This window comes from Capricornis sumatraensis, chromosome X (assembly GCF_032405125.1).
Source record: "Capricornis sumatraensis isolate serow.1 chromosome X, serow.2, whole genome shotgun sequence".
In the NCBI taxonomy this organism is placed as follows: domain Eukaryota; kingdom Metazoa; phylum Chordata; class Mammalia; order Artiodactyla; family Bovidae; genus Capricornis; species Capricornis sumatraensis.
Genome location: NC_091092.1, coordinates 27,413,860 through 27,439,537, shown reverse-complemented (window position 1 = coordinate 27,439,537; position 25,678 = coordinate 27,413,860). Strand labels below are relative to the sequence as shown.

Genomic DNA, 25,678 nt, shown 5'->3' with positions numbered 1-25,678 from the left:
CACATACACTGCTGGTGGTAAATATAAAATAATAAACCTGCTTTGGGTAACATTCTTAGGAGTTCCTCAAAAAGTTAAACATAAGATTATCATATAACCCAGCAATTCCACTCCTTAGTAAACATCTGAGAGAACATATGCCCTCACAAATCATAAAAGTATAACATATGTTCTTACAAAAACCTGTTCACCACTGTTCATGGTAGCACTGCTGTACTCATTAGATTACAAAAGTGGAAATAACACAATTGTCCACCAACTAATGAATGAAGATACACAATGTGGTATATCCATACAACAGAATATTATCCAGTCATAAAAATGAATGAGGTTCAAAAAAAAAATGAATGAGGTTCTTTTTTAGTGATTATTTTAACTAATTGATTCATGGTACAACATGGATGACCTTTGGAAACAAAACTGAAAGAAACCTGATACCAACAGCCACGTATTGTATGATTTCATTCATTATAAATTTCCAGAAGAGGCAAATCCAGAGAGACAGAAAGCTAGATTAGTGGTTGCCAGGGGCTGGGAAAGAGGTGGAAAGAGTGCCAGCTAAGGGATTTCTTCTGGGGAATGATGAAAATATTAGGTAGTGGTGATAGTTGCAAAACTTCGTGAATATACTAAAACCCACTGAATTATGCACTTTGAAAGGGTGAAGTATATGTTATGTGAACCAGATTTCAAGTTCTAAGATTCCTCGACTTCGTTAGGTACTCATCCTGAATCAGTCAGTTGAGTTCAGTTGCTCAGTCGTGTCCAACTCTTTGTGACCCCATGAACCGCAGCACACCAGGCCTCCCTGTCCAGCACCAACTCCCGGAGTCCACCCAAACCCATGTCCATTGAATTGGTGATGCCATCCAGCCATCTCATCCTCTGTCGTCCCCTTCTCCTGCCCTCAATCTTTCCCAGCATCAGGGTCTTTTCAAATGAGTCAGCTCTCCGCATCAGGTGGCCAAAGTATTGGAGTCTCAGCTTCAACATCAGTCCCTCCAATGAACACCCAGAACTGATCTCCTTTAGATGGCCAATCAAATCACATTTAGAGGCACATTTAAAATCTGTATTATGCATATAAAGTGTAAATAGCCCTTTTTTATTTCTAGTTACATATATGTATATACATATGTAATGTGTATAGTAATATAAATGAATAATTTAAATGATTAAGAGTGTCCCAAGTAAAGCAGTCCCCCAGAACTTAGGCCAAGGCAAAGGAGGTTCTGGCAGACACCAGGGATCCCCCCCGTGCATCTTAGACTAATGGGACGGCCCGGGAGTTCACGTGACCACTGTTGACACGTGACCAACTTCCCGTTGGAGAGAGCCGCGACGCGTGTGTGACGTCACTTTTGCGCGACCCTTAATTTTGGCTTAGCGTTTTCTGGCTGCCGCCCTGAAGTATGCCTAAGGTAGTGTCCCGGTCCGTCGTCTGCTCTGACACCCGGGACCGGGAGGAATATGACGACGGCGAGAAGCCCCTTCACGTCTACTACTGTTTGTGCGGCCAGATGGTCCTGGTGCTGGGTGAGTATTCTGCAAGGAGTGCAACTTCGGGTTCTCGAGGGCGGATTTCCCCTCGCTGTGATCTGAGAGCCGCGTCTCTTTGAAGATTTTCCCCTCCATTAAAATCCTCCGTACCCATCGCCGCCTCACTCCAGGGAGCTTTTCTGTATTGTGCTTCATCTTGTAATTCTGTATGCAGACCGCCTTCAAAAGGAAATTCCTTCTTTAGAAAAAATATACTCCCTGTTTTCCCTCTCTGCCTCTAGAAACTTTGTGACCTTTCTGCCCTGTACAAGGATTTTGTAATAGCTTTTATCAAGTGAAAAGAACTCTTCCCCATTGAGCCTACATTTTGCTCGAGCTATAACCTTATTTCTTTGCTTTTTTTACAGCAAAATTTCTAAAAAGAATTGCGTCTGTGGGCTGTCTCTGCATCCTCATTTCCCATTCCTTCTTGCCCTCACTTTTTCACCTAACCATATAAACGTTATTTGTCAAAGTTACTAACGAACGTGTTACCTGTTTCAATGCTGTTATCAATGCCCATTTAAATCCCCCTCTCAGTAGCGTTTTACAGAGATGATCAGTCCGTCTTTCTTGAAACCCTAACCCTAGCCCAGTATCTCAGAATCTTTCTTGACTTCTGCATTCAGCCCATCAGTACATTCTTCAGGTGCTTCCTTGAAAAGCTGTCCAGAATCTGACTACTACTTACCATCTCCATTTCTACCACTCTAGTCCAAGCCCCTCCCTTCCTAAGCATGTGTACCAGGCATAGAAAGAGTCATAGAAAACTTGAAAGGCAGTGCTGGGAAGGACTTTTGAGGTAATATAATCAAATAAGGGGAAAGACTCCCAAAGAGGAAGTGGTTTGCCGAAGATCACCAGTAACACAGCTGGAGCTAAATCCAGGTCTCCTAACACCAAGTCATTTTTTGTTGGAAAATTTAATAATAGCCTTCAATAAATGTGATAATTTTAGTAAAAATTACAGTGCAAAGCGCCCCCCCCCCGAAAAGTTTTGATTGCCTCAGGGTATTTTTCAGTGACTCTTGTGACCAAATCTTTCTTCATTCCTTTAGACTGTCAGTTAGAGAAGTTGCCCATGAGGCCCCGGGACCGGTCCCGTGTGATTGATGGTGCCAAACACGCCCACAAGTTTTGTAACACCGAAGACGAGGAGACTATATATCTTCGGAGGTAAGACGTTGATGTTCTGTCTAGGATTTTCTGCTTGTGTTGGGGTCTAGTTCTGAGAAGTATAAATACCGCATCTAGTATCAAACAGGTCATGTATTTGGGGCCCAATGCTTTGACATTTGTGGTGGTTCTCAACTTCTGTTAATACAGCCATGTTTCTATTGTGCACATGTTTTTATTGTGCTTTGCTGAAATGGTGAAATGTGATTCTGTTGTCACTTGATAGCTGTAATTTGGGGGTTTTGCAAGTAAAATGAGCTTATTCAACTTGTAATCTGTTGGAGCACACCAGGGCACACTGCGTTAATGACTGGATCTGCAAAGATGAGTAAGGCACCGTCCTTACCATTAAAGAGCTCATGACTCAACAAGGGAATGGACTACCTATTGTGATATGATAAAATACTGGTGTGAACAGAAGGCTCTGGGAAAACAGACAGGAGCAGGTCATCTTGCCTGTCTGGTGGTCAGGAAAGACACCAAAAGGTGGTGGCATTTGTGTTTGGCCTTGAACTAGGATTTCATCAAGTAGATCAGGAACATTCCAGGCGGAAGGACTATAGAAGCATTAAAAGTATCGAATACAGTGTGCTTGGGAAATTTAAGTAGTCCCTTGTGGCTAGAGCCCAGGTTACCTTACCAGAAAGGATTCGTGGAGCCTGGAGTAGGGACAGAATAAAATGCTAAAGTAGACAAGTTTGGATTTTATCTATAGGCAATACACTACATCGAGTAAACAAGCAAAGAACCCTGCCCTTACAGAGCTTATATTCTAGTGTTGAACCAGAAAAAACTACCAGCTGACATCTAGCTATGTGTATTTAAGAAACCGAGCTGTTATCAGCCCACACTGATGAAAAGAGTTAGAAACTATTGCTAGGCAACATTCAGTGCCAAATCAGGGTAGAATTATGCAGTTGAAGAGGAAAATGGTTATATACAAAATACAAATGGAGGGTGCAGATTATAAAACATATGAAATTCACAAAAGAAGGCCCCCCAGGAAGATTTATACATAACATGCTCTATCTAAAGCAAATTGGTTCTCTTGTGCTTTTCCTCTCTGTTAACCTTTATTTGGGTTTCTGATTTTGAAAATTATTAACTGACTATCTTTAGGATTATCAAAATATTTATTACATGTATTATATTAGTTAATACAGACAGTAATCTAACAACACAACTAAGCCACAGGCTCCTGTGGCACTATAAGGCAGATGCCTTCACCTCTAGGCCAGAAAACTGGGTGGCTCCAGACTGCAGTGGCAGCTCTGGAATCCAATCAGCCTGATCCTGGGAGTGAGCCAGCCTTTAGTGCCCGATATTGCCCAGGCCAGTGGTCTCTGGCCAAGTGCCTCTGTTGGGCCAGAGTTCTCAGAGTTTACCAACAAGGCATGGTAGACTTCCCCCTTGGTTGACGTAGTTCTTGCTCTAATCATGAACAGTCTTTTCAAGGGCCCACTTGAGCATGCTCCCTTCCTAACCAGGGCGAAATTTCAGTCTGATCGTACCCTTCCTTTTTAGCCAGCTGAATGTGGGAGCCCTGGTTACTGAAAATATGGCAGTCTGCCTAATCACGTGCCCTGCAACCTGTCACTTTCACGTCCACTACCACCCTGTCTTGATTATGGTGTCTTTGTATTAAGTTTTGAAATTAAGTATGAGTCTACCAACTTTGTTCTTCTTCAAGATTGTTTTTTGGCTATTCTGGATTCTTTATAATTCCATGTGAATTTTAGGATCAGCTTGTCAATTTCTGCCAAAAAAAAGCCAACTGGGATTTTGCTAGGGATTATGTTGAAGTTGTAGGTTCATTGGAAAGTATTGCCATTTTGACAACATTAAGTGTTCAGTCCATGAACATGGAACGTCATTCCATTTACTTAGCTCTTTAATTTCTTTCAGTGATGTTTTGTAGTTTTCAGTGCACAGGTTGTGCACTTCTTTTGTTCAGTTTAATCCTAAGTATTGTATTCTTTTTGATGCTGTTGTAATTGGAATTGTCAGCTGATCTTAGAGGAAAGGTTTGTTGTTTACCAGTGAATATGATGTTCATGTATGTGGCTTAGTAGATGGGAATTTTTCATAGATGCCTTTTATAAGGTAGAGGAGGTTGCCTTCTATTTCTAACATATTGAAGGGGCTTTGAATTTTGTCAAATGCTTTTTTTGCATCTAAGATGATCTATGTGTTTTTTCTCTTTTATTCTGTTATTATAGTGTATTACATTGATTGGTTTTTTGGTATGTTGCACCAATCTTGCATTCCTGGGATAAATTCTGCTTGGCCATGTGGTGTAATCGTTTATATGCTGCTTGATTCGGTTTTTGCTTTTTTTTTTTTTTTAAGGACTTCTGTCTGTATAATTTTAAGCAGTGTTGATCTCTAGTTTGTTGTTTTTGTTGTTCTTGTGATAGTTTTGCCTGATGTTCAGGTAATACTGGTCTCACAGGAGGAATTGGGAAGTGTTTCTTCCTCTTCCGAAACGTTTGTGAAGCATTGGTATTAATTCTTTGAACTTTTGGAGGAATTCCTCAGTGAAGCCACTGGTCCTGGGCTTTTCTTTGTGCGAAGTTTTTTGATCACTAAATCAATCTCCTTATACTTGTCATAGTCTAGCCAGATTTTATTTTTCCAGTGAGTTTTGGTAGTTTGTGTCATTGTATCATTCCTGGAATATGTCCTTTTCATCTAGATTATCTGGTTTGTTGGTGTATAGTTATTCATAGTATAATCTTAAAATCTTTTTTTTTTATGTCTTATCAGTAGTACCTCCTTGATTTTTTTAGGTCCCAAGAACACTAGACTATTTGTAATTCTCTGAATATGCTCTGCTGTTTTGCCTTTTGCACAGAGTTGCCCGTCTGTTTAAAATCCCATTTTTCTATCAGGACTGCTGACTGCTCACGAAGCCTTTCATAACTGCCTCAGACAGATTTGGTGCTGCCACCTCTGTGTTCCCGTCACCCTGTTCACTTTCCTCCATCTAAGAACTTACCTCTGTGGTTATAATTTTCCTCGCTAAACTTAAATTCTTCTAAGAATTCATTTAGTCAGTATTTATTGCAGTACCGTGCTCAGCTCTGGGAATAGAGTGTGAGACAGACAGGCATGGTCTCTGCTGATCTCTGATCTCATGGACCTTACAGTCTAGTGGGATGACAAAAAAATAAAGTAATTATGATTATGGAAAGTCATACGAATGAAACAAAGGGCTCATCCAGGATCACATGAGAACCTCTTCGAAAAGGTGTTCAGGGAAGGCTGTTATAACTAGGTGATATTTGAACTGACACCAAAAAAGATAAGAATGTAACAGGTGAGAAGTGCATTCCAGGCAGAGAGAAGAGTGTGTGTGAAAGATCAGAGATGGGAAAGCACTTGTTTATTCCAAGAACAGAGGAAGGCTGGTGTGGAGAGGTCACAGTGAGCGGGGAGGAAAGTAGGAGATGAGGCTGGGCCGGATTCTCTGCCCAGCCAGTGCCTAGAAGGCCATGGTGCGGAGTTTGTGTTTTATTCTAGCTGTCCTGGGAAGCCACTCTTGACTCTCTTTGGAGAACGATTAAGAATGAGATAGCAATGGAAGCAGGTTCTAGAATAAGTGCTCAGAATTTTTATTTTAGATATGAACTTAGAGTGGTGAAGTCCTAACTAAGTATCATATACACGATTGATTTGATCACACAAAAATCTAAAATTTCCACGTGGGGGAAAAAGTCAAAGACAAATGTCCAGCTGGAGAAGAAATATTTGCAAGAACCCTTAACATTTGCAAGTTTCCTTAATATAAAATAAAGAGATGGACTTCCCTGGTGGTCCAGTGGTTAAGACTCCATGGTTCCATTGTAGGGGTGCAGGTTTGATCCCTGGTGGGGAAATAAAATCCCACATGCTGCACAGCTTGGTCAAAACACAACACAAAACAATAAGAATAGAATAAAATGACAACTCAGTAGGCCAAAAATAGACTGACTCTTCATCAAAAAAAGAAAATACAAATGTCTATTAAATATATGAAAAGATGCCTAACTTCACTCTTTAAAAAAAAAGAAATGCAAGTTTTGAGATCTCATTTTTCCCGTGCCAGATTGGCTGTCATATATTTTAATAACACACTGTGTTGGTAAGACTGTAGGGAAATGGAAAGTCTCACGTTGGTGGTGGGGTATACAGTGGTTCAGCTTCTGTGCAGAGTAATTTGGCTGTTAGCTATCAGAATCTGAAGTGAACACACTCGGAGGATTTACCCAGCAGGTAAGACATTTTGGTTCATTCATACAAATAGATAGAATGGAGCCTTTATAAACAGTGAGGCAATTCTTTATCAACTGATTGGGAAGGATCACATATTTTTTTAACCAAGATGTAATTTTAAGTGAACAGAGAGGCTGTTTCACTGTAAGTGAACAGGTGGGCTACATTTGTCTAAAAAGGAAGAGAAAACTTTGCTGTGTCATCAACTCTAGGAGGAAGGGAGGAAACCAGTAACAGTATTTGCCTCTGGGGCTGGGAGAGGGAACTGGTGCGTGGAAGATGAGAGGATATTTACCTTTCACTTTATACTCTTTTCTATACCATCTGCACATAGTGCTTATTTAAAAAGTTGAAACAGGGAGGGGATGGGAGGAGACGGGGGGGTAGCTGGGACAATAATCTGGGGACGAGATACTAGTGGACTGGGCTGAGATGGTGGCAGGAGGGTGGAGACGAGTAGGTTCAAGACCTTTTATGGAGCTAAAATCCACAGGATTTGTGGATGAAGTAGATTGTGGGAGATGAGGTAAAGAGAAGACAAAGATGAGTCCCAGGTTTCTATGAAGCAACAGGATGAGTGGAAGAGTCTTTACCTCCCAGTTGATTATCTAAGGCAATGTTGTGTGGGCTGGTGAGCTTGACCACCTTAGTTCAACCTAGGGCTTGAGTTCAACCTATTCTACTTCCTAGCTCTGTGACCTTGGCAGACTGTGTAACTGCTCTGTGCTTCTTCACCCTTGTCTGTAGAATGGGAATGATATCATGACCTACCTCATGGGGTGGTTGTAAGGATTAAAGAGTTTAATACATGTACACTTTAGAATAGCTCCTGGTACATAATAAAAGCTATACAAGTGATTACCACTGTTGTTATTGTTGGTGTTATTGTTACTGTGAACCTGATTGCTTCTGTGACTATAACTACTACCACACTGCCTCCTCTGTCAGGAGGGTGCCTGTGGATGGAAGAAGTGCTTTAAAATAAATACATGTGTAAATCAACAGCTGATCTAGGAAAGGAAAGCTTTTGAAAAGCCTTTTTAACATTTGAAGAAATGAGCAAGTGAGATTGGTAGGTTATGAGATTTGTTCGTATCTTTTTTAACTTCCATTTTCTGTGCAGACCAGAAGGCATTGAACGACAGTACAGGAAGAAATGTGCAAAGTAAGTATTAACAGTGTGGGTTTCCCTGAGCATAAGAAAGTTGAGGTAGTGATGTGTTAGGAAAAGCATCATTTGGAGACAGTTCTCTGTTATATCTTTATCCTTATAATCTTAACCTGCCTTCAGACTTCAGTTATGCAGATAGGCTTCTTGAAGAGCTGCAGTTGGCCAAATAACATCTCTGACCAACTGGCCACAAAAAATGGGTTTTGAAACATAGAATTATTTTTTAATTGAGATGTAACTTATATATAATAAAATTTGCCTTCTTAAATGGACAGTTTGATGAGTATTGACAAAAGCATACAGCCATGTAACATCACCCCTCCTGTGACATAGTACATTTCCAGGACTCCTTTGTAGTCAGTCCCCCTTCCCCTGGCCAGCACTGGCCTACCTTCTGCTGCTGTGGTTTTACCTGTTCTAAAATGTGACATAAACTCTGCAGTGTGTGTTCTACTACATACAGTGTGTATCTCTTTGATCTAGTTTCTTTCACATAGCATGATGCTTTGGGGGTTCATCCAAGTTATGTGTAATGGTAATTTGTTCCTCTTTATCACTGAGTAGTCTTCCATCGCACCACAGTTCATTTAACCATTGACCCATTGAAGGTCATTTGAGTTGTTAATGGCTTTGGCTATTACAAATAAAGCTGCTATGAACATTCCAGTATAAATCTTGTGGGAACATGTATTTTCTCTTGGAATGGAGTTGCTCAGTCTAACATAGTGTAATTTAATCCAAACGTATTTATAAAGTCTATTACAGGACCACAGCCCCAAGAAATGTAGAGAGTATTATTTAAAGATATATGTGATTTCCAGCTTTAGGTTGTTAGTAGTGAGAATATTAAACTTTAACAAGTTTAATCTTGTTGATGTAATTACAATTCACTCTTGGATCACCGACTCAATGGACATGGGTTTGGGTGAACTCTGGGAGTTGGTGATGGACAGGGAGGCCTGGCATGCTGCGGTTCATGGGGTTGCAGAGTCAGACACGACTGAGCGACTGAACTGAACTGAACTTGGCTCTCAGAAGACTCAGACTAGGAGAATTAAAGCAGGGAACTGGCTAAGAAGATGTTTTAGTTTACAGCCACATTAGATTTGTTAGATGAATTTAATCATATCTTATGGGTGTGGGTCTACTTCATTTAGCTGAAAATGTAGAGTAGAAATGACCAACCACAGAAAATATGCTGTGAACTTAGTTCTGATTGCTCAGAACTTAATTGGCGGACCAGCCACAGTGGAGCCTTTCGGCTGCTTCTTGACTCTGCTATAATAGAAGAAGACAGAACCCCACACTAGTTCCCCAGACTTCTAGGAAGAATGGCAGCAGTTTTGACTGGAAAGCAATCACTAGCAGGAGCCAGCGTTTGCCATACTTGTCTAATGATCAGAAGTGCATGGGATGCTAAAAGAGATTTGTAGGCCTCAGCCCCCAGAGTAGCTCAGTCAGGATCCCCTGGGGGCAGGACCTCGGAATCTGATTGGCAGTTGTAACAAGCGCCCTCTGTGATTCTTATCAAGTAGTTTTTTGGGAAACATCGGGAAGAGCTGATCATAAGTTGATGCCACAAACACACATAGTTGCAGAGTCTGAGCCCACTTTATGAAGCAGTGTTTTGGGGGTTTGGATCCTGAGGCCTGCCTGAGATTCACTCTGTTATTTGTAGGTGTGGGCTGCCGCTCTTCTACCAGTCCCAGCCCAAGAATGCTCCTGTGACCTTCATTGTGGATGGAGCAGTGGTCAAGTTTGGCCAGGGTTTTGGGAAAACAAACATATACACTCAGAAACAAGAGCCTCCTAAGAAGGTAATTATCACTGAAGGAGACAGATGGGTTAATGGAGCTACAGATGTAGTCCTAAAACTTTAGATTATGGTGCATGACAGCGTGCCCCTTGTGTATGCTCTCTTTATTAAGAGGATGCCATTTTTGTATAAGCAGATGTTGCAAAACTTTAACATCTATCGTATATTCTTTTTTCTTTCCTACAGTCTGCTTTATGAGTAAAGTTGAAAACTGTATGGCTTTTATTCACATGTACTTCCTTTGAAATTTCTTCTTTTTCCAGTGTGAGCAATTAGAGATGGAATGCAGAAAGTTAATCTTTAAATATATTTTGAAAACCCTTGATGTCAAATATTAGAAAACGATAGTGCAGATTAAAAGATGGGCACTTTTAGATAGGCCAGCCTGTCCCAAAGAGGTGGATATTCCCCCAACAATCCCTCCCCTGCAACACCCAGGCTTGGGCACTTGCACACTCACACTCATACACACTCAAGCACACACTGCTCAGAGAGATGAACTAGACTGGTTCCTCTTCCTGCACCTCCAGGTGATGATGACCAAGCGGACTAAGGACATGGGCAAGTTCAGCTCTGTGACTGTGTCTACTATTGATGAAGAAGAAGAAGAGATTGAGGCTGTAAGTGCTTTTGCCCTCAGGGGAGTTGGATGGAACGGGGTGAAGGGGGACTCTCATACTAGACCATTGAATAGCAGAAAAGCTAGAAACTTCCCTCGTAGACCTCGCTCTAGCTACTAAGGAACACTGTGACAGCAGCTCGTTCCTGTTTCCCTGGATTTCAGGGAAATCTGTTTCAGGGACATCTGTAGGATGAGGCACAGGGAGTTGGACTAAATCAGTCATTTTTTTCATACTGTTTTTTGAGAGGCCTTAGGAGGCGCATCCTTCTTCAGTTGAAAAACTACCAGGCTCAAGGATTTCCGGTCCCTTTCAGTCCAGCTCTGACAGTGTGGGCATCTGTCCTTAGCAGGAGAAGCAATTCCCTTTATGGTAATTCAGTATAACGATGTTTACACAGAGATGTTCTCTGTTATTTAAACATGGTTTCAGCTGAAACCTGACTCGCCCAGATTACTGAAAAGCTGAAGAGTGGAACGGGAGCCGAATTCAGCCACTTCAGTAGTGATTTCATAACCCGAGGAGTATAAACTTATCCAGAAGTCTCTGTTACTCCTCTTGGGTGAGACTGCTGGCCTGAGGATGCTTCATTCTTCCCTCAGAGAGAAGTTGCTGACTCGTATGCGCAGAATGCCAAGGTGATTGAAAAGCAGCTGGAGCGCAAAGGCATGAGCAAGAGGCGCCTGCAGGAGCTGGTGAGTGGCGTGGGGTCGGAGGGGGCAGGCACTGGCCTGAACTGTTCCAGTTCCTCCATCTGAAAGACCCTCGGGTGGGCAGGGGAACCCTTTAGGAAGTCTTTCGGGGATATGGTGTAGCTGGCTGCCAGGTGTCTAACCCTGGGTGTGGCTATCCATACATACCCTGCTCTGTGATAGTGAGCAGGATCCCAACCCCCAATAATAGTTCTGGTTAGCCAGCCCCAACCAGAATGATCATTTAATCTGCTACTTGTGGCCCAAGGTCAGGAGTCCAAGATCAGGGTGCATGGGCACGCCCCCAGGATGGGAGGTGTACAGTGAGGCTACACTGCGGGGCCAGGATTGGGACTTTTCATTGCTGCTTAAAGCACTGCTCCCACCACCACTGTCTGGGCTCTTTGTTGAGCACGCCTGTCCTTGTGTGATGGAGCCTACATTTCTGTTTTCCTCATAATAATTTACGTATGATGTTTCTTTAAAATAAGACATCCTCTGTAGAGGATATTTTTGGTGACACAGGTAGTGGGTCTTGAGAGCCGTTTGACCTTGCCATAGTGATCTAGAGAGAGCCATGCTTAGCAGATTTTCTGAAGTGAAGGGCTAGTGCATCTTCTTTTTAAAAAATTTGTCAAGAGCAGGTTGGTAATTTATAAAATGTCATAAAAAGGAATTTGCCTTAGTTCCTTTTATGAAATTATTTTATTATTCTATCAAATTGCTATGCGGGTGTACATGCTAAGTCACTTCAGTCATGTCTGACTGTGACCTTATGGACTTTAGCCTGCCAGGCTCCTCTGTCCATGGGATTCTCCAGGCAGCAATACTGGAGTAGGTTGCCATGCCCTCCTCCAGGGGATCTTCATGACCCAGGGATCTCTGGCATTGGCAGGCAGATTCTTTACCACTAGCACTACTTGGGAAGTCAAATTGCTATAAAAGCTTCTAAATGCTTACTGTCAATTTTTGTTTGTATCTTTGTGGACTGATAACAAACAGTTCATAGACTGCATAACTTTTAAGTAGCACTGTTCTAGAACAGGGTTCGGAGAAGGCAATGGCACCCGACTCCAGTACTCTTGCCTGGAAAATCCTATGGGCGGAGGAGCCTGGTAGGCTGCAGTCCATGGGGTCGCTAAGAGTCGGACACGACTGAGCGACTTTGCTTTCACTTTTCAGTTTCATGCATTGGAGAAGGAAATGGCAACCCACTCCAGTGTTCTTGCCTGGAGAATCCCAGGGACGGGGGAGCCTGGTGGGCTGCCGTTTATGGGGTCGCACAGAGTCGGACACGACTGAAGCGACTTAGCAGCAGCAGAACAACATTATTCCTCCTGTTCTGCTAAGAACAGAATACTGGTATGTCCTAATATTGATTCCACCAGCTCTTCAGGGGTCCTGGAGCTGTGTAATCCTTATACTGATTGCCTTTGACCCACAGTCCTGTGTGTTTACCCCATTTTACCATACAGATGTTATCATCGTCTATGTGTATCATAACATCAGAAAGGTTGGAAAACAGTTGCTATTCATCACAATTTTTTTTATTTAAAAAAAACATTTATTTGGCTGCACTGAGTCTTAGTTGTGGCATGTGGGATCTAGTTTTTTCCCTGATCAGGGACCGAACCCAGGCCCTCTGCATTGGGAGTGTGGAGTTTTAGCCACTGGACCTCCAGAGAAGTCCATCATGATTTTAGATACACGGTTCTAGTTTGTATACTAAATGAGCATGAGGGGATAGTGTTGGGGAAGTTAGAATAAGGCAGGAAAATCAGAATTTAATGTCATGTATCCGGATATAAACTTTTCTTCCTTTCCAGGCTGAACTGGAAGCCAAGAAAGCAAAAATGAAGGGAACCTTGATTGACAACCAGTTCAAATGATCAGGACCTTTCTGTGGACCCAGGCTGGAGGCAAGCATTTAAGATCAGGATGAAAAAGAGTGTTTTCTTGACTACATGGACTTATGCTCCAGCAGAAAGCTTTACGTGGCTTTCCAGTGATTATCCTACATTCAGTGAGGTCTTTGAGTCCATCTGACCTGATTTCTAGAGACAGATTTTTCTCAGTCTTTCTGTATTTATGTCTTCTGTACTATTTTTTGTTCATTTGATGTAAACTTCTTCACCTGTGTAGAAGAAGCTCTATGAATAGATCAATGCTTGTGTGTCTCTAGTTTCTGAAGGAGCTGTTCTTATTCCTTCTTCAAAGTTAATAAAATGTTTAAAGATTTTTGAAAAAAGAATATTGTGATGTGTCATAGAAAAAAGCTGCATGAGTTATATTTAAAGTTACAGCAGGCCAGATCCTTTTACGTGGCTCTGTCTCTGTTCTTAGACTGGCAGGTATTGGCTAGGGTTTGAATCTCTCCACTGTCTGAGGAAATCCATAACAAGCCAGAATCTGCTTTAAGTTCCCTTTACCTCAAATATTATAACTTCAGGCAAGTCAGCCCTCATCAGACATTGTGCTAACAGAGGGAAAAGTCAGATTCCAGTAAGAGGGCAAGATACCTCTGATCTGAATGAAAATGGGATCTGGGTATGCAACCCAAGGGAGCTACCGTCCTGTCAAGTAGCTGAGAATGTTGCTTCCTTGTGTGGACATGTGGGAGGGACACGTGATAGAGTAAGACATGATAACTGAGAAAAATAAAAGTTATCTGTTGACTCTTTTGTTTCACATTTGCTGTTTGTGAAGGAGCGTTGTATACATAAATATTTAATGTCACGCTGCTTCAGTGACACCAGTATGTAGTATTTGTATCATGTTTTTATCTGTTCATCTGTATTGCAAGGTGTTGGGGCAAGAAGAGTACTCTCAGTTCAGTTCAGTTCAGTTGCTTGGTCGTGTCCGACTCTTTGCGACCCCATGAATTGCAGCACGCCAGGCTTCCCTGTCCATCACCAACTCCTGGAGTTCACCCAAACTCATGATCTTCTTATATTACTTACATGGCTTGTACTTAGCATAAGGCATGTAGTGAGAGACCGATGGGAAATAGTAGGGCATTTTTCTTTGCTATTTCCCTCCTGATTTCTGAATTTGGAAGGAGAAGTAGTTTAGAGTGAGGGTAGATGTGAGCTAGCAAGAACTGGGAGAAAATAGGGGTGGGAGGCCTGGGAAAGCCTGAGATTGGGCTGTGTGGCCAGGATCTCACACTGCATTTAGCTTTCATGTCTCTTCAGTCTCCTCTGATCTATGACAGTTTTTCAGTGGTATCTCCTACTTTTAATTTGCATTTGCCTAATGACAGATGATGTTGAACATATTTTTCTTTTTTTTATTATGGTAAAAAATGTAACATAAAATTTACTGCCTTAACCATTTTGAAATGCACAGTGTTGTGCAACAGAACTCTGGAACTTTTTCATCTTATAAATCTACAAGTGTATACCCATTAAACAATAACTCTCCCTTTCCCCTCTCCCTAGTTCCTCGAACCTCCATCCTACTTTCTATCTCTATGGATTTTACTACTTTAGAAACCTCATATGAGTGGAATCATCCCAGTAGTTGTCTTTTTGTGATTGGCTTATATTTTGCATCGAATAATGTTCTCGAGTTTCACCCATGTTGTACCATATGATAAAGTTACGCATAGACCATGTTTTGTTTACACATTGATTCATCAGTGGACATTCACGTTGCTTCTGCCTCTTGGCTGTTGTGAATAGTGCTGCTGTAAAAACGCTGGGTACAAATCTCTTTTCAAGACCCTGCTTTCAACTCGCTTGATTATATATCCAGAAGCGGGATTGCTGGAACATATGGTTGTTGTTATTCAGTTGCTCAGTCATGTCCGACTCTTTGGGACCCCATGGACTGCAGCATGCTAGGCTTCCCTGTCCTTCACCATCTCCTGGAGCTTGCTCAAACTCATGTCCATTGAGTTGGTGATGCCATCCAACCATCTCGTCCTCTGTTGTCCCTTTCTCCTCCTACCTTCAATCTTTCCCAGCATCAGGGTCTTTTCCAGTGAGTCAGCTCTTCGTATCAGGTGGCCAAAGTATTGGAGCTTCAGCTTCAACATCAGTCCTTCCAATGAATATTCAGGGTTGATTTCCTTTAAGATGGACTGGTTTGATCTCCTGGCAGTCCAAGGGACTCTCAAGAGTCTTCTCTAATACCGTAGTTTGAAAGCATCAGTTCTTCGGCACTCAGGCTTTTTATCGTCCAACTCACATCTGTACATGACTGTTGGAAAAACCATAGCTTTGACTGTACAGACCTTTGTCAGCAAAGTAATGTCTCTGCTTTTTAACATGCTGTTTATGTTGGTCACAGCTTTTCTTCCAAGGAATAAGAGTCTTAATTTCATGACTAGTCACAATGGAAACAGTGATAGACTTTATTTTCTTGGGCTCCAGAATCACTGTGGATGGTGACTGCAGCCGTGAAATTAAAAGATGCTTGCTCCTTGGATCATATGGTAATCCTGTTTAATTTTTTGAGAACCCTCCATACTGTTTTCCATAGTGACTGTACCATTTTTCATTCCCATCAGTAATATACAGGGCTCCAATTTCTCCACATCCTCACCATTTTTTTTTCTTTTTTTTTTGTCTGTCTCTCAGCTTGTAGGATCTTAGTTCCCTGCCAGGGATTGAACCTGGGCTCTTGGAGGTGAAAGCATGGAGTTCTAACCACTGGACAGTCAGGAAATTGCCTTTTTTTTTTATAGCAGCCATCCTAACAGCAATGATATATCATGGTTTTGACTTGCATTTCTTCAGTGATTAATGATGTCGAGCAATTTTTCATGTGTTTTTTGGCCATTTGTATATTATACTTGGAGAAATGTCTAGTTGAGTCCTTTGCCCAGTTTTAAAATTGGATTATTTGATTTTTTTCATTGTGAGCATATTTTCACTTGCTAATTTTCCATCTATGTATCTTCTTTGGTGAAGCATATGCTCAGATCTTTTACTTAAGCTGGGTTTGTTTTTGTATTGATTTTTAAGAGCTCTTTATATAGTCTGGATAGAAATCTTTGATCAGGTATGTGATTTGCAATATTTCCCAGTCCATGGTTTGTCTTTTCTTTCTGTTAATAGTGTAGTGCCTTTCTGCATGACCCAGGATCATGCAGATTTTTTTTCTGTATTCTAAAAGGTTTATATTTACATTTAGATCTATGATCCATTTTGATTTAATTGTTGTATAATGTATGAGGCATGTGTTAAGGCTTTTTTTCTTTCATAAACATGTCCAGTTATTCCAGCACCATTTGTTGAAAAGACGTTCCTTTCACCTTTCAGTACCCTTTGTGCCTTTGTCAAAAGTCTGGGAATTCCTTGGTGGTCCAGTGGTTAGAACTCAGAGCTTTCACTGCTGTGGGCCTGGGTTTGATTCCTGGTTGGGGAACTAAGATCATGCAAGCTGCATGGCATGGCACGGCCAGAAAAAAAAAATCAGTTGACTATATTTTTGGACTTTGTCTTCTGTCTATTGTCTGTCTATTCTTGCATCAATACCACACTATTTTGATTTGAGTATTACAGCTTTATATATATCTTGAAATTAGGTAGTATGACGCTTCTTTGTTCTTTCTTAGAATTGTTTTACTTACTCTAGTTCCTTCGGCTTTCCATATAAATTTAGTGGAATGGTATGGTATATCCAGAATTCTTGCTGGGGTTTTGATTGGAACTGTGTAAAATCTAAAGATCAGGTTGGAGGACTTCCCTGGTGGTCCAGTTGTTAAGAATCTGTCTTGCAATGCAGGGAACGCAGATTTGGTCCCTGGTTAGGGAACAAAGATCACACATGCCACGGAGAAAGTAAGCCTGCAAGCTGCAACTACTGAGCCTGTGCTCCACAACTAGAGATCCCGTGTGCTGCAATGAAAGATTGTGCATGATGCGATGAAGATCCCACGAGCTACAACTAAGACCTTAAGGTAAGGTAAGGTGAACTCGCTCAGTCGTGTCAGACTCTTTGCGACCCCACGGACTGTAGCCTACCAGGCTCTTCCATCCATGGGATTTTCCAGGCAAGAGTACTAGAGTGGGTTGCCATTTCCTTTTCCAGAGGATCTTCCCGACCCAGGGATTGAACCCAGGTCTCCCGCATTGTAAGCAGACGCTTTACAGTCTGAGCCACCAGGGGAGTCTCTAACTAAGACCTTATGCAGCTAAATAAATAAATATGATCAAAAAAAAAAAGATCCAACTTGGGGAGAATTGACTTCTTAATAATATTGCATCTTCCAACCCATGAACATGGTCTATCTCTCCATTTATTTAGATCTTTGATTTCTTTTGTCAGCGTTTTATAGTTTTTCATATATAGATACTGCCAATATTTGGTTCAAATGTATACCTTCATTTCTTCTGATGCTATTGTAAACCTTGTTGTTGTTGTTCAGTCACTAAGTCGTGTCTGACTCTTTGCAACCCCATGGACTACAGCACACCAGGCCTCCCTGTCCCTCACTATCTCCCAGAGTTTGCTCAAGTTCATGTCCATTGAGTTGGTGATACCATCCAGCCATCTCATCCTCTGCTGCTCTCTTCTCCTTTTGCCTTCAATTGTAAACCTTACCTCCTTTCAAACAAGGGAAATCATCTCAAGATGTATTTCCAAGCTTGCTAGGCTTATTCTTACGTAAACTCAGGCTGTAATTTCCATTTATCTCCTGACCCCACGCCCTGAGTCCTCAGTATGACTTGTCTTATGGTGGTGTTCTGACTCCCCAGAACCAGTGCCTGAGTATTGCTCTTTTCTAGTTGACAGTAACTCTGATCATTGCTTTTGGGGAAGGTCATACAGCAACTTCATATTACATACTTGTGGCAAGGTCAAGGGGGATGCTTCAACTCTTGGTTTAGAGGTCTCTGGGTCAACCAGTCTGGAATGGCAACAGGCCTGGGAAGTGGGCAGTAACATTTCATTATAGCAACAGTGAATAGAGTTAGGTGTACACAGGCCAGACCTATAGTTCTTTTTTTTTTTTAATTACAAAAATCTGTAGGGTAACAGTCTTCGGCCCAAATATTTTAAGTCACTGCCAGTGAGTCCTAATGATCAAACATTTTGGCTAAAGCTTTGAACTTGATTTCTATTATGGCAGCCATGCTTAACTGAAAAAATAGATACATCTTACCTTCTTTGAATATTATAACATCTACCCTGCAAGCTCCCAATTTAGAGTCAATCCTACAACCTGCTTTCTCTGATTTTTTGCCCAAATAGATGAATGTCCACATGTTATAAATTAGTGGAGTTTGCCACTGTGAATTTATGTTTCCCATATCAGATGGGTTCTCACCATAGCTGGTTAATCCTACTGTGTTTTGGGTCAGGCACTCTCCTGTTCCCCTCAGAAACAATTTAGAGCCTCCACCACTTTTCCCAAACTTCTCTGCCTAAGCAGCTTCTCTCTCTGCAGATGATTTTCCTTCCCAAAGCACCAAGAACATAGGGGCACACTTGGTTGTATATGCTCTCATCCTTTTCTCTCTTTAGTCTCAGAGGAAGAGGTGGCCCTCTTCCTGCTCAAGGCTCATCCACCTTTTATTCAATCAACTAAAATATATATTAAGTATTTATTATTTGATAGATATTGCACTAGAAGCTGGGGATATAGTGGAGAACAAAGCAGTTCACATTCTGGGGGCAGGGGTGACCAACAAGTGAACAAGAAAACTATCAGGGGCTTCCCTGGTGGCTCAGTGGTAAAAAATCTGCCTGCCAATGCAGGAAGACACGGGTTCAGTCCCTAGTCTGGAAGATTCCACGTGCCATGGAGCAACTAAGCCTGTGTGCCACAACTATTGAGCCTGTGCTTTAGAGCCTGGGAGCCACAGCTGCTGAGCCCACATCCCAGAACTGCTGAAGCCCAAGTGCCCTAGAGCCCGTGCTCCCCAACAAGAGAAGTCACTGTGATGAGAAGCCCACTCGCTGCAACTAGAGAAAGCCTGCATGCACAGTGAAAACCCAGCACAGCCAAAACTAATACAAAATAGAGAAAGAGTTCACAAGCTAGTCAACTCGTGAAACACATATCTTTAAAAATTGCCCTGAGACTGCTTTGTTGTTGTTGTTGTTGTTAGTTGCTCAGTCGTGTCTGACTCTTTGTCACCCCATGGACTGTAGCCCACCAGGCTCCTCCATCCATGGGATTCTCCAGGCAAGAATACTGGAGTGGGTTGCTGTTTCCTTCTCCAGCGACTCTGCTTGGAATGAAATAAACAATACATATATATATTTAAAAAAGAGAAAATTATCAGTTAAAATAGCATGATGTGATAGTGACAGTGGTCAGGATGGACTCTAAGGAGGGGCCGTTTGAGCCATATAAGACCTGAAAGATGAGAATACAAAGTCAGCCAGGTAAGGGCCAGGGAGAAAGCATTCCAGATGATGGCAATGGAAAATATAAAGGCCCTTTGGAGAGGGAAGCTTAGCATGTTGAAGGAACAGAAAGAAGGCCAATGTGACTAGATTGTAATGAGTGAGAGAGAATGAACAAACAACAAGAGGCGAGGTCAGAGGAGTGCGCAGAAGCCAGGCCATGTGTGGTCTTACAGGCCTAAATAAGGATTTGGGGTCTCAAAAGTACAGGGGGATGTGACTAGACTCTCAAGCAGAGGAGTAACATGATTTATGTTTTAAAATCATTCTGGCTGCTGCATGGAGAATGGTTTGTTGTTGGGAGGCAAGAAGAGAAGCAGGGAGACCAAGGAGAAGACTAGTGTAGTAGCCCAGGTGAGAGATGAGAGTGGCTGGACTGGGGTAGTAGAGAAAGTGAGAAAAAGTGAATGGAGTGGTGTTCTGGAGGTTTTGTTATCAGTACTAGCTGATAGACTGTGAGAAGTGAGGTGAAGAGGGAAATCAAGGACAACTTCTTGATTTGTGGTCAAATAACTTGGATGAATTGAAGTGCAATTTATTGAGATGAGGAGGAACCCCATTCAGGAGATAGCCAAGTGCTCTGTTTGGAACATGTTATGTTTGAAATGCCTATTGGCTATTGAAGTGGAGATGTCAGCTAGGCAGTTGAGTATGTAGTCAGGCGGGGAGGTCCAGCTAGAGATAGAAATTTGGGAGTTTTCAGCACATTGGTGTTATTTAAAGAGATGTTATCCATGAGATAGGCTGAGACTCCCAAAGATGTAAGTATAAATAGCAAAGAAAATAGGTCCAGAGATTGAATCCTGGTGCACTCCATCTTTAAATGGTCAAGAGATGAGGAGAAATCAGCATGGAAGACTGAATAGAAATGGCTAGTCAAGTCAAAGGAAAACAAAAATATCCTGACAGCTAAGAGAAGTAGGTGTTTTATATCAGACAGGGGCCAGTTAGAAAACAGAAGCCACACTCAGAATTGTAAACAGGAAAATTTAACATGAGGAATTGCTTACTTAGGTGAGACCTATTCTTCCTGGGAAGAGCTGAGAAGCCAAGGAGGTGATGGTTAATTAACCCAGAAATTTAGCAACAGCAGAAAGCTGCTTCTCCTCTCAGTTCAGTTCTGTTCAGTCGCTCAGTCATGTCTGACTCTTTGCAGCCCCAGGGACTGCAGCACGCCAGGCTTCCCTGTCCATCACCAACTCCTGGAGCTTGCCCAGACTCATGTTCATTGAGTCGGTGATGCTATCCGATTTCACCTCTACTGGAGGTAAAAGTGATGTCGCTTAAGTCCAAGATCAGGGACCACACAGCAGAAGCAGGAAGGCTAGCCCTGCAGGAGTTTTGTCCATGGGGGGAGGGCCTATCTAGGGGGAACCACAGAGGATGTACAGTCACCGCTGGAGATGACACTCCAAACAGAGGGAAAGGAAGGGGAATACCCTCACTTGTCCACTTCTCTGCTCTTTCATCTTAAGCCATTGATTTTCATTGGCCAAATGTATCAGGAAGTCAGAGGGACAGGGTGGCTGGGAAATGTCTGTTCTACGCCGCAGAGCAGGAGAAGAGGGAATGGCTCTGAGAGCAAACAGCCAAATGACCACCACATGTAAGTAAGATGACGATTTGGAAATGGCTATGGCATTTAGCGATATGGAGGTCATTGGAGACCTTGACAAGAGCAGTTCAGTGGAGTGGTATGAGCAAAAGCCTAGAGGAGTGAGTTCCAGAGAGAATAAAAGAGGAATTGGAAGCCGTGAATACAGGCAACTTTTTTTAGTGTTGCTATAAAAGGAAAAGAAAGAATTGGGAGTATATGAAGTGGGAAATAAGGTTGACAGTAGGTATTTTCGAGATGGGCGAAATAACAGCATATTTGAATGGTGATGAGGAAAAAGCCAAGACAGAAATAAAAGTTGATAATGTAGGAAAGAGAAGAATTACTGGAGTGATATACTTGAGTAGGCAGGAGGGGATGAGATCCAGTGCAGAAGTGGCATAAAAACAGGATTTGGAGAAAGTCATTCATAAATTTAGAACAGGCCTTAAACATCATATGCTCTAATGTTCTAATGTCCCACATGCAGGGATTCAGACACATATTGGTCCAGGCTTTGCTTGAAAGTCTCCAGTGAGGGTAAACTTACGATTTCCCAAAGCACCCATTACCATTTTAAGACAAATATAGTTGTTAGAAAAATATTCCCCTTTCAAAACAATCAGATTCAATTAATGCCTTGTTCTGAATTGGGTTTTGGTTTGGACAAACCAGCTATAAGGGTCATTTGGAGGTCAATTGGGAAAATGTAAATATGTGGTATTAGATGAGATGAAAATTTATTAAAATGGTGGAGATTGTTGGCTGAAGAAAAGTTTGCAGAACAGTGTGGAGAGTAAACTTATTTGTTCATGTGTACTCACATACATATGCACATAAACAGATCTGAAAGTGTACGTATGCATTAAGATATTAACAGTGCTGATCTTGGGTAATGAGTATATGTCATTGAGTTCTGGTAGAACTTAAGTAAATAGATCTTACACTGTTTTAGGGAATAGAAAAAGATAAAATTTCCCAATTTTTGATATGAAATAGGATAACTGATACCAAACCTGACAGTGATACAGAAGAAAGAAATATATGGACCAATCTCACCTGCAAACAGATATAAAAATCCTGAGTATAGTTCTAAAAGTTCTAAATAAAGTATTAACAGATAGGATCCAGATGAAATTCTAGAGGCAATTTCATTAATGTCAGGAACAAGACTAGCATGCTTGCCATCACTGCTATTACTCAATATTATTCTGGAAGTTCTACCTCACTGAATAAAATCAGAAAATTGAGAGAGAGGCTTCCCTGGTGGCACAGTGGATAGGAATCTGCCTGCCAATCAGGGGACATAGCTTCCATCTCTGGCCTGGAAAGATTCCACATGCCGCAGAGCAACTAAACTCATGTGCCACAACTACTGAGCCCAGGCACCTAGAGCCTGTGCTCCAAAATAAGAGAGAAGTCACTGCAATGAGAAGCTCTCATAGTGCAAGGAAGAGAAGCCTCTGCTTGCTGCAACTAGAGAAAGCCCTTGTACATCAGTGAAGACCCACCACAGCCAAGATAGATAAATCTTAAAAATACAAACAAAAAACCCCCCAGAAAATTGAGAGATATAAATATTTAGAAGAAAGTGTCAAAATTATTATTGTTTTAATTAGGCTTTTTAGGGTGTTACAATAGATATTCAAGTTATCATAAATGACAAGAATTTATTGTAAGGATATACATGAGAATAAGGAATCATGAATAGAAGATATTTCTTAGTTATGATAAAAGGTATCTGTAAAAAAAAAAAATCTTACACCAAGTATCATACTTAAAATCTTGCCTCCTAAAAGGAAATGAGCGAGGGATTCCCCATCTTACCATTGTGTTGGAAATCCTAGGCAGTGCAATAAGAGAAGTAAAAAAACAAAAACTTTAAAGACTTGGAAAGGGAGAAACAACACTGTAATTGTTAACAGAAAACAGGATTGTGTACATAGAATATTCAAAAGAATTGAAGGATAAGCATTTGAATTGATAAATGAATTTAGAAAGGTTGCTGAACACGTGGACAACATTGAAAATCAATTGTATTTCTGTATATGATCAACAAACAGTTGGAAACTTCAAAAATATAATGTTAAGTCATTGCAATAGCATAAAAAGTACCCGGGGATAAATCTAGAAAAACACATGCAAGGCCTTGACATAGAAAGCTATAACAGATTATTGAGAAAAATGAAAACCTAAATCAGTGGAGTGATATACTATGTTCACAAACTGGAAGATGCAATATGTTTAAGGTGTCAATTCTCTGCAAACTGATTTATAGATTCAATAGGACCCCATTCAGAAATCCCAGCGTTTGTATATGTGTGCGTAAGTGCGGGAGAATTGACAAGCTAATTTAAATTATATAGAAATTAAAAGGTCCAAGAATAGCCAGAGCACTCTTGAAAAACTAGTGAGAAGACTTACTCTACTAGATATTATCTTACTATATAGTGAAAATAATTAAAAGAGCAAATAGGCAGTGATAGGCAAATAGATCAATGAAATGGAATAGAATGTCCAGAAACACCTGGACATATCCTGTACAGATATAACAGATATACAACAAAGGTGCCACTGGGAAAGGATTAAAAAAAACTGCTGGGACAACTGTCTATCCATATGGCAAAAATAAAAGTTGACCACTCCCTTATATCATCCACAGAAATCAATTCTAGGTAAATCATAGATCTAAATGTGTGAAGTAAAATATAAAACTTCTAGAAAATAGTACAGCAAAATATTTTCATTGTCTTTGGGAAATGAAGGACCTTCTAAAACACAAAAATACTAATCATAAAAGAAAAGATGGATACATTTGATGACATTAAAATTAAAAGAGTCTGTGTTATTAACAGAGTGAAAAAGCAAGCCACAGAATAGTGTTAGTCTCTCAGTCTTGTCTGACTATTTGCGATCCCATGGACTGTAGCCCACCAGGCTCCTCTGTCCATGGGATTTTTCAGGCAAGAATAGTGGAGTGGATTGCCATTTCCTTCTCCAGGGGATCTTCCTGACCCAGGGATCGAACCAGATCTCCCGCATTGCGGGAGGATTCTTTACCGTCTGAGCCAGTGGGAAGTAATACAGAAAAGTATATACAGAAGTAATACAGGAAGTGATGCAGAAAAGTATATATAGAAACTGGTAGCCAAAATATCTAAAGAACTACAAATCATCTTTTAGATAATAGAGGGTTTGACTTTTGACTCTTTGGGTACCAGTGCAGTCCCCAGATCCCCAAAGGAAGGCAAAGCCACTTATTCTTTTTTTTTTTTGGCCTTGAGGCTTGCAGGTTCTTAGTTCCAGACCTGAGGTGGAACCTGTGCTCCCTGCGGTATAAGCTCAGAGTCCTAGTCACTGGACTACCAAGGAAGTCCCAAGGCCACTTATTCCTTTTGCCTCTGAAGGCAGAGCCAGAGTCAGGGAGGGAGGTGGGAAAGTGGGACTTTGAAAGAGAATTTGCTGTCTAAACACCCTAATTGAAAAGATTTTTTCTCTCAGAAGGACTAGAGGGAATAGGTGTCCACATCCCATCATGCCCTTCATCATAGCATCTCAAAGGACAAGTGAGTGGAGTACTTTCTGAAGGTAGAAGGGTGGACTGCATAAACTCTAAAGGTCAATTCTTTTTTCAATATTTATTTTTGTTTATGTGTTTTTTCTTTTTTGTTTGCTTTTTTTTTTTTGGTTGTACTGGGTCTTAGTTGCAGCACGCAGTCTCTCTCTCTTTTTTCTTGAGGAACCTCCATATTGTTTTCCATAGTGGCTGCACCAACTTATATTCCCACCAACAGTGTAGGAGGGTTCCCTTTTCTCCAGATCCTCTCCAGAATTTGTAGACTTTTTTTCCCACTTTATTTTTTAATTGGAGGATAATTGCTGTACAGAATTTTGTTCTTTTCTGTCAAACATCAACAAGAATCAGTTGATTCTTGTTCAGATTCTTGTTCATGCGATCTCTTAGTTGTGGCAGATGTTATCTAGGTCCCTGACCAGGGATCAAACCCAGGCCCCCTGCACTGGGAGTGTGGAGTCTTACCCACTGGACCAGGAGGGAAGTCCCTAAAGGTCAATTCTTTTTTGTGGGGGGGTGGTTATTTTATTTAATTAATTAATTTATTTTAATTGGAGGCTAATTCCACCACAATATTGTGGTGGTTTTTGCCATACATTGACATGAATCAGCCACAGATGTACATGTGTCCCCTGGTCCTAAACCCCCTTCCCACTTCCCTCCCCAACCCAAAGGTCAATTCTTAATTTCAGCTTGCTTCTGCTGGCTCAGCCCTAATTCCAGACTGAGGAGGAGGAGTTTCAAGGAAGCCCCCATCTGTCCTCCCAGGCCTCAAGGTTGGGGGTGGAGTGGGGAATCCAGGCCTGAGAATCCAGTGAGGCCTTTGGAATGAGCTGGAGAGAGGGAGTTATTAATAGGCATTCCTGTGGGACCTCCCT

The 25,678-nt window shown here is 41.4% G+C and overlaps 1 protein-coding gene across 2 annotated transcripts; it reads left to right on the top strand.

Annotated features, from left to right (window-relative positions):
* The first annotated feature begins 1,390 nt into the window (after positions 1 to 1,390).
* On the top strand, positions 1,391 to 13,395 carry STEEP1 (STING1 ER exit protein 1). 2 transcript variants are annotated; one of them, XM_068962914.1, is made up of 7 exons: positions 1,391 to 1,536; positions 2,598 to 2,715; positions 8,093 to 8,134; positions 9,819 to 9,957; positions 10,487 to 10,576; positions 11,179 to 11,271; positions 13,095 to 13,395. In XM_068962914.1, the coding sequence occupies exons 1-7, from the start codon at positions 1,413 to 1,415 to the stop codon at positions 13,155 to 13,157; spliced, it is 669 nt and encodes a 222-aa protein (XP_068819015.1). In that variant the 5' UTR covers positions 1,391 to 1,412; the 3' UTR covers positions 13,158 to 13,395. The 2 variants fall into 2 exon arrangements, with proteins under 2 accessions (XP_068819015.1, XP_068819016.1); XM_068962915.1 differs by lacking the exon at positions 8,093 to 8,134.
* The last annotated feature ends 12,283 nt before the right edge of the window (positions 13,396 to 25,678 follow it).